Raw genomic sequence first — 9553 nt, forward strand, 5'->3', positions numbered from 1 at the left:
CAGCACAGACAGAGAGAGAGAGAAGACAGACAGAGATAGAGAAGGACAGACAAGAAGGAAAGACTATAGAGAGAGAGCAGACATAGAAAGAGAAGAGACACCGAGACAGAGAGACAGACAGAATACAGAATATACAGTACTCATGACAGAGGATGATAGACAGACAAGAGAGAGGAGAGAAGAGATATAGAGACAGAGAGATAGACCTGACGATAGAAGAGAACGAGAGAGAGAAGAGACTAGAAGAGAGACAGAGAAAGAGAGATGTAAGATGATAGACAGTAACGAGATAGAACAGACAAATCTAGCGAGAACAGTGAGGAAGGAACCCAATGAGAGATAGACCAGGAGAGATGAGTCAAAGAGAGATATACAGAGAGATCAAGAGAGGAGAAAGTATATAGAGAGAGACAGAACGAGTAGAGAGAGATACGAGAGATAGAGAGACAGAGACAGAAGACCTAGAGATCAGGAACGACAGCACGACGTACAGACATTGAGAGAGAGAGAAGAGTATATACATACACATGTAACTATATATACATAGAGAGAAGAGATTAGACAGACATATATAGAGAATAACAATACGATAGGAGCATACATCCAATAGAAAGAGAAGACTAATTACAGAGAGGACACAGAGAGAGAGAGAACAATCCAGAACATACAATACAGACAGACGAGATAGAATAGACCTACATATAGAGATAGACAGATCAATATTATATAACCTATATACAGAATAAGAAAAACAGACATACAATACAGAGAGAGGGACCAATACATATAGATATTAGCACCTAACAGAGAGGATGAGACATACATACTCATCATAGAATCGATGAGACTATGACAAGATTGTAGATATAGATTTTCACAAACCGAGCAGAAATAAATGACATACCAGAGATAGAGAGACATAACTAGTATACTAGACTAAGACAGATATATTACAAGACAGAGACATTACTATAGACTACAGAACAGACATACATACAGAATGACCATACATCCTATAACCTGAGAGTGTCGTTATATATACATTACAGATATAGAGTCCTAACTACATACATCGATATATATACAGTACTCCTATAGCTCTACCTTATATTACCCTACTACATATATATATTATTTTGACTTTTTTTTTAAACATTAATTATTAGCAAAAGATCTCTAACATCTGTTTATTTAAAGTCCTAATTTTTTTTTTATTTTTGTTTTTTTGTTTTTTTCTGTGATTTATTTTTTTGTTTTTTTTTTTTTGTTTGTTTTTAGTTTTTCCATTTTTTCTTCATGTGTAGCTGGAGGTTCTCTCTCCATCCTGAACTCCTCCTTGGTCTCCTCCTCAGAGCCCAGCTTCCCTGCACAGACACACACACACTTTACAGAAGCTTTATTAAGTAGCTTCGTTGAATGCTTGATTCTGATTGGTCAATCGCGGCATTCTGCGCTCTGCTATTTAGCTGGAATGCTGTTCAACAGCATTCCAGCTATTGTTATTCTGTTCTTTATAACTTATTCCGTACGTTTTTTGGCTCTCTGTAACTTCTGCATACGTTCAGCTATTAAAACCATTCAACTTTTAAAATGTTCAGCTCTTTCAGCTAATGATGGGACTTCAACTTTTTTTCTACTATTTATACTTTTTAAAATATTAAGCTTTTTAACACTTTTTTAACATTGAAGTCAATGAGAGCATGCTTCAGACGCCAACAAACTTTAAAATGTTCACGAAAACTTTAGGTATTAGGCTATTGCTTTTCAGTTTGATATCTTTTACAGTTTTTGTGAAAAAGCTGTTTAAGTTTAGTGATCATTTCAGGATTTTTTTGCGTTTCTAGTGATTGTTGGTCGAGCTAGAGTGGATGATGTCACAGCTAGAGCACAGAGCCTTTTAAAAATTATCTTTGTCCCTTCTCTATAAATTGCTCTCACGCCCACAATATCTACTTCTCATACACAATTTATACATAAAAATGTAGGTATTTTTGTCTAGTTTCAGCCAATGTGCATAGTTATGTGATATGACTTATACTTTTGGCTCGGTGAGCTTCCAAATGACAAGAGTTCCACATCTTCCTCCATTCGCTGCCCTGTTTAACATTCTCCACATTTCTGAGCGAAACGCAGAGCAAGCCACTTTTTTTTTTAAATCGCTGATATGCCCACATTTTTAAGTTTATCAACATAAATTTAAATTTCATGAATACGTTCACAAAGGTCATGTGTAAGTCGGTGTTTCGATAGCATGTACTGTTGTGGATTTATTAAGGCTTGTTTGAAGGGTTCTCTCACACTGTCTCTCACTCATTAGCAGGTGTGGTGATCAATGATCAAAGACAGGCTTTATAAGTGCTGAAGGAACACGAGTCAGCTATACAGATGATAGTGTAGTGGATATGGCACAACCTTTGGTGTGGGAGACCAGGGTTTGAATCCCACTGTGGTACATCAGTCAGTGTATCACTGACAAAGATGTTATATCCCTTTTTCAACTATTCTCACTACTTCAACTTATTCTTACGGATTTAAGCTATTCAACCAGTTTAGCTTTAGCAATTCAGCTATTCACGTTTTATTTTGGCTCTCTGTAACTTAGCTCCGTTGAATGCTTGATTCTGATTGGTCAATCGCGGCATTCTGCGCTCTGCTATTTAGCTGGAATGCTGTTCAACAGCATTCCAGCTATTGTTATTCTGTTCTTTATAACTTATTCCGTACGTTTTTTGGCTCTCTGTAACTTCTGCATACATTCAGCTATTAAAACCATTCAACTTTTAAAATGTTCAGCTCTTTCAGCTAATGATGGGACTTCTTCAACTTTTTTCTACTATTTATACTTTTTTAAATATTAAGAATTTTTCAGGTAATTCATTTCAACTTTTATCTTTGGCAGTATTACAGTTCATCTTCCAGCTTTTCTAACAATGTATTTTAGCTCTTCACTTATTTAGGTAATGCAGTTTAGCTTCCAACTCTGACAATTTTCCAGATTTTTTAGCAGTGCGGTGCAATGCATTTGGGCTTTAAGATTTTTCATCCAATTTGTTTCATATTTCTGCATATGTGAGTCATTATCAGTTAGAAAATATAATGTTCTACATATTTTGTCATTTTTCAACTTTTAAAGCCAACAATTCAGTTTAGCGTCAACTTTTAACTTTTTAATGAAATTTATACTTATTAAAACGATTTCCACTTTTTTAACTATTCTCACTACTTCAACTTCTTCTTACTGATTTAACCTATTCATCCAGTTTAGCACGCATTTTCTGCAGGAAATGCATTTTCTATTTCTTTATAAAGTCCAGTTCAGACCAAAGACTGGCGACAAGACGAGTTAAAACTTCTGTATGGTGTGGATCAACGGAAGTACTTTTTCAGGATAATTGCTCTCTGTGTGATTATTATTATTATTATTATTATTATTACAGCAGAGTTAATATTCTCACCTTCTTTTACTTCCTGGATGATGTCATCGGGAAGAGAGAAGCTCTTTTCTGTGTTTGGAAACGGCAAAATCTCCGACTCATGCTGCATCTCACACACACACACACACACACACACACAGACATACAAACACACACACACACACACACACACACACACACACATACATACAAACACACACACACACACACACACACACACACACGTGTAAATGAGAAAATGAAGTCTTGCTTTTAGATGATGCTTGATGTTCTATTCATGTTTGTGTGTGTGTGTGTGTGTGTGTGTGTGTGTGTGTCTCTGTGTGCGTGTGTGTGTGTATATGTATGTGAGTTAGGAGTGGTACGGTTCATGAAAAACCATCCGAACCGGTCGGTTGTCTTGTCTCTGTTCTGTGTGTGCGTCTCACGGTTCGTCAGTCCACTGTTAACGGTCACTAACCTCTTAATGCCGTAGTGCCACTTTATACACCTATGTTAAAACACTTACTGGAAACGACCATAGACAGTATATAAACGACGAGGGGGATGAGCGTGACGAACGCAACACATTGCAGCTGATTGTACGAATGCATCACGTGGTTCTTGCTGCTCCCAAATTTCAAAACAGACTCTAATGGCGTCTCGTTCTGAACACGATCTCGTATTTTACGAAAATAGTTCACCGAAACGTGTTTCTGACAACATTTTAAGCGAGAAATATGCCATACAGTTGCTGAATCAGGTCACGTCACGTGTAGAAATGTAGAAATGGTAAGTGGGAGAGATGAGGAAGGCTGTAGAGATGTCAGGTGGTAGAGATGAGGAAGGATGTAGAGATGTCAGGTGGTAGAGATGAGGAAGGATGTAGAGATGTCAGGTGGAGAGATGAGGAAGGCTGTAGAGATGTCAGGTGGTAGAGATGAGGAAGGACGTAGAGATGTCAGGTGGAGAGATGAGGAAGACTGTAGAGATGTCAGGTGGTAGAGATGAGGAAGGCTGTAGAGATGTCAGGTGGTAGAGATGAGGAAGACTGTAGAGATGTCAGGTGGAGAGATGAGGAAGACTGTAGAGATGTCAGGTGGTAGAGATGAGGAAGGATGTAGAGATGTCAGGTGGAGAGATGAGGAAGGATGTAGAGATGTCAGGTGGAGAGATGAGGAAGACTGTAGAGATGTCAGGTGGTAGAGATGAGGAAGGCTGTAGAGATGTCAGGTGGGAGAGATGAGGAAGACTGTAGAGATGTCAGGTGGAGAGATGAGGAAGACTGTAGAGATGTCAGGTGGTAGAGATGAGGAAGGCTGTAGAGATGTCAGGTGGAGAGATGAGGAAGGATGTAGAGATGTCAGGTGGAGAGATGAGGAAGACTGTAGAGATGTCAGGTGGTAGAGATGAGGAAGGATGTAGAGATGTCAGGTGGAGAGATGAGGAAGGATGTAGAGATGTCAGGTGGAGAGATGAGGAAGGATGTAGAGATGTCAGGTGGAGAGATGAGGAAGACTGTAGAGATGTCAGGTGGTAGAGATGAGGAAGGATGTAGAGATGTCAGGTGGAGAGATGAGGAAGGATGTAGAGATGTCAGGTGGAGAGATGAGGAAGGATGTAGAGATGTCAGGTGGAGAGATGAGGAAGACTGTAGAGATGTCAGGTGGTAGAGATGAGGAAGGCTGTAGAGATGTCAGGTGGGAGAGATGAGGAAGACTGTAGAGATGTCAGGTGGAGAGATGAGGAAGACTGTAGAGATGTCAGGTGGTAGAGATGAGGAAGGCTGTAGAGATGTCAGGTGGAGAGATGAGGAAGGATGTAGAGATGTCAGGTGGAGAGATGAGGAAGACTGTAGAGATGTCAGGTGGTAGAGATGAGGAAGGATGTAGAGATGTCAGGTGGGAGAGATGAGGAAGGCTGTAGAGATGTCAGGTGGAGAGATGAGGAAGGATGTAGAGATGTCAGGTGGAGAGATGAGGAAGACTGTAGAGATGTCAGGTGGTAGAGATGAGGAAGGATGTAGAGATGTCAGGTGGGAGAGATGAGGAAGACTGTAGAGATGTCAGGTGGGAGAGATGAGGAAGACTGTAGAGATGTCAGGTGGAGAGATGAGGAAGACTGTAGAGATGTCAGGTGGAGAGATGAGGAAGGGTGCCTGGAGCTGGAGGATGCTCCAGCGTTGTATATAGTCTGGTGTGTGGGAACATTTTGGATTTCATGTTACCTATGACGACAGCGGAAATCAAACAATAGATAGAGCTGCCACTGTGTGCATGTATTGTGCAACATGCATTCAATATGCTAATTTTAGCTATATATCATTATGCTGGAGTATATTTCTGGAGTGTTAAAGATTAAAAGAAAAAATAACAAGAACCGAAAACCTTGACCCTAAAACCGTGATACGAACCATACCACCCCTAATGTGAGTGTGTGTATGTGTGTGTGTGTGTGTGTGCGCGTATGTCTCGCTTTGTGTGTGTGTATATGTCTGTGTGTGTGCGTGTTAGTTTGTGTGTGTGTGTGCGTGCGTGTGTTAGTGTGTGTGTGTGTGTGTGTATATGTCTCTGTGTCTGTGTGTGTGTGTTAGTGTGTGTGAGTTAGCGCGTGTGTGTGTGTTAGCGCGTGTGTGTGTTAGCGTGTGTGTGTGTGTGTGTTAGCGGGTGTGTGCGTTAGTGTGTGTGTGTGTGTGTGTTAGCGTGTGTGTGTGTGTGTGTTAGCGTGTGTGTGTGTGTGTTAGCGTGTGTGTGTGTGTGTGTTAGCGGGTGTGTGCGTTAGTGTGTGTGTGTGTGTGTGTTAGCGTGTGTGTGTGTGTGTGTGTGTGTGTTAGCGTGTGTGTGTGTGTGTGTGTGTGTTAGCGTGTGTGTGTGTGTGTTAGCGTGTGTGTGTGTGTGTGTGTGTGTGTGTGTGTGTGTTAGCGTGTGTGTGTGTTAGCGTGTGTTAGCGTGTGTGTGTTAGCGTGTGTGTGTGTGTGTGTTAGCGTGTGTGTGTGTGTGTTAGCGTGTGTGTGTGTGGGTGTGTTAGCGTGTGTGTGTTAGTGTGTGTGTGTGTGTGTGTGTGTGTGTGTGTGTGTTAGCGTGTGTGTGTGTGTGTTAGTGTGTGTGTGTGTGTGTGTTAGCGTGTGTGTGTGTGTGTGTTAGCGTGTTTGTGTGTTAGTGTGTGTGTGTGTGTGTGTGTGTTAGTGTGTGTGTGTGTGTGTGTGTGTGTGTTAGTGTGTGTGTGTGTGTGTGTGTGTGTGTGTGTGTGTGTGTGTGTTAGCGTGTGTGTGTGTGTTAGTGTGTGTGTGTTAGTGTGTGTGTGTGTGTGTGTGTGTGTGTGTGTGTGTGTGTGTGTGTGTTAGCGTGTGTGTGTGTGTGTTAGTGTGTGTGTGTGTGTGTGCGTGTGTTAGCGTGTGTGTGTGTGTTAGCGTGTGTGTGTGTGTGTTAGTGTGTGTGTGTTAGTGTGTGTGTGTTAGTGTGTGTGTGTGTGTGTGTGTGTGTGTGTGTGTGTGTGTGTGTGTGTGTTAGCGTGTGTGTGTGTGTGTTAGTGTGTGTGTGTGTGTGTGCGTGTGTTAGCGTGTGTGTGTGTGTTAGTGTGTGTGTGTGTGTGTGTTAGTGTGTGTGTGTGTGTGTGTGTGTGTGTGTGTGTGTGCGTGTGTTAGCGTGTGTGTGTGTGTTAGTGTGTGTGTGTGTGTGTGTTAGTGTGTGTGTGTGTGTGTGTGTGTGTGTGTGTGTGTGTGTGTGTGTGTGTGTGTGTGTGTGTGTGTGTGTGTGTGTGTTAGCGTGCTCCTCACCAGAGCCTGCATGTCGTACATGGTTCCCAGATGATCCCAGATGACGGAGGAGGAAACCTGGCGACCGATGTTCTGACTGAACTTATCTCTGATGCAGATCATGTGGAAGTGACGGTTCACTCCTAAGAGAGGGGGAGGGGGATAAGAGGGAGGGGGATAAGAGGGGGGGGGATAAGAGGGGGGGGTGGATACAGATATTATCTTTCCCCCACACAAGAAACTCAGACTCAAAACCAAACTTCAAAACTATTTTCTTAAAGACCTGCACCCATAAAGCCACACTATAAGAGACACATTTTCTATGACTTTCATTTATTTTATCAGTATTGACTTGTTGTGTACACACAGGCGTATATTTGGGGAGGGGGGGGGGCGGGTGCAGCGGATATGTGGCCTGGGAAAACCCTGACGAACTTCTGGCAAATTTGCCCTGTAAGGCCGTCTGGCCAAGAGCCCATTTCCAATTTTTCAAAATCAAGGCACCAATCACAACCGTTGAGGCGGGCTTTACACCAAGGTTATAATCGTTAACGAAAACGAACGAAATAACGAAAACTAGGTGGGAAAAAACATTGTCGTTAACTGAAATAAAAATAAAAACGAGGCATTACAAAAAACAATAACTAAACTAAAACTGTAATGTCTGTTTGCAAAACTAACTAAAATAAAATAAAATTATCGAGTAAATGTCCTTAGTTTTCGTCTTTGTCGATCTTTCATAGAGCAAATAACGTTATATCTCTCCGACCGTGACATTTCCCGTAGACATGTATAGTTTCCGACTGGGAACCCAGAAATTTCGACATTCCACGTCAAATTGAACACAACATGTCCGGGGCTCCGTGCCATCACAGCGGTACTGTAGTAGCCTCCAAGACATGGATGTAGCTCCAAGATGCTAACGGCTTTTTGAGCTAACGTTAGCAATGAAACAATCATAGATAGCTAAAACGTTTTTGAAATGACTGCTAGCTAAAAGTTAGCAATCAAACACAACAAAGGCTGTTACTTGAATGGCATTTTGAGCTAGCGTTAGCAATCAAACAATCATAGATAGCTACAACGTTTTTGAAATGATTTTCATCTTCTGTTATTGTTGAGAAACGTTTATTATTTTATGGATTTCACAAATTTCAGTAAGACACGTTATGCCGTAAACCGTTTAAATTCTGAGCATGCGCGACTCACATCGGGCAGTGACAACGGCCACCGAAGCGCAGCAACCGTTGATGCCGCTGTCGCTGCTACGTCACCCAGATCGTTGCTCTGATTGGTTGAAGGACTATCTAATTGCGCCCCGAGGCATTTGAGCGGCGTCCGTTGGTGACGTCCCTTTGGAAATGGGCTGTGAATGAAGCTTCCCCAGACCCACTCTCAGTTACAGCTGAGGAGGTCTGGTGTCAACGTACGGATATGTCCCCCAAAATATTTAGAAGAGGTAGTTTTGTCCCCCTTAAAAAAATAAGGTTGGTTTTGGGAGATTTAGTGATCGTCACGGCATTTTTGAATTTCTTTCAAATTATTTGTTGCTTTTTTTGGGACATTTGTGCCGCTTTTACCGATGTTTTTGTCGCTATTTTTGAATTTTTTCAAAAATAGTTATTATTATTATTGAATGTTATTAAAAGTTCACTAACTGAGCAGCTGTGTATGAGAGAATTTAGACAGTAAATCTTCTGTATTTTAACTGGAGCTACACATATAATTTCCGTTTTTTAATTACGGGGCAGATAAAAAAATCTAGGTAACGTTAATGAGCTGCCAGAACTTGTTATGTTATTTTACGGATTTATTTCTTAGAGTGAAGGAAATGAAATGTCTGACCCCCAGAGCCCCCCCCAATGTTTAAACAGAAGCTACACCTTTGTATGTACACACTGGCGATGTAACGTTACCTAAGTTCTTTAAAACAACAACCTTCTCGCCAGAACCTGTTAGCACCGTTGGCTGTGTAGCTAACAGGCTAGCACCGTTAGCGCCGTTGGCTGTGTAGCTAACAGGCTAGCACCGTTAGCGCCGTTGGCTGTGTAGCTAACAGGCTAGCTCCGTTAACGCCGTTGGCTGTGTAGCTAACAGGCTAGCTCCGTTAGCGACGTTGGCTGTGTAGCTAACAGGCTAGCACCGTTAGCGCCGTTGGCTGTGTAGCTGACAGGCTAGCACCGTTAGCGCCGTTGGCTGTGTAGCTGACAGGCTAGCACCGTTAGCACCGTTAGCTGTGGGGTCTTACCGACGGGTTTGTGTCCGATCATCGCGTGGAACAGACACACTTCCACCTCGTGACTCCAGACCACCGAGTCCTCCCCGGGAACCAGCCCCGAGTCCGGAGGCTTCTCGTCCGTCTGATTCAGCGTCACATCTGCCTCCC

The 9553-nt window shown here is 42.2% G+C and overlaps 1 protein-coding gene across 1 annotated transcript in view; it reads right to left on the minus strand.

Moving 5' to 3' along the window:
• Positions 1 to 1287: 1287 nt before the first annotated feature.
• Positions 1288 to 9553, minus strand: part of LOC116045509 (MRG/MORF4L binding protein) — a gene marked incomplete at its 3' end in the record, with an annotated part of 8396 nt that continues 130 nt past the window's right edge. Inside the window, exons 1-4 of the mRNA XM_031293171.2 lie at positions 9416 to 9553; positions 7189 to 7310; positions 3456 to 3543; positions 1288 to 1364 (exon numbers count right to left, since the gene is read on the minus strand). The exon at positions 9416 to 9553 is cut by the window's right edge and continues 130 nt beyond it. Coding sequence (XP_031149031.2) covers positions 1288 to 1364; positions 3456 to 3543; positions 7189 to 7310; positions 9416 to 9553 — 425 coding nt within the window. The remainder of the gene's footprint in view (positions 1365 to 3455; positions 3544 to 7188; positions 7311 to 9415) is intronic.

Source organism: Sander lucioperca, chromosome 12 (genome assembly GCF_008315115.2).
Source record: "Sander lucioperca isolate FBNREF2018 chromosome 12, SLUC_FBN_1.2, whole genome shotgun sequence".
Lineage (NCBI taxonomy): Eukaryota > Metazoa > Chordata > Actinopteri > Perciformes > Percidae > Sander > Sander lucioperca.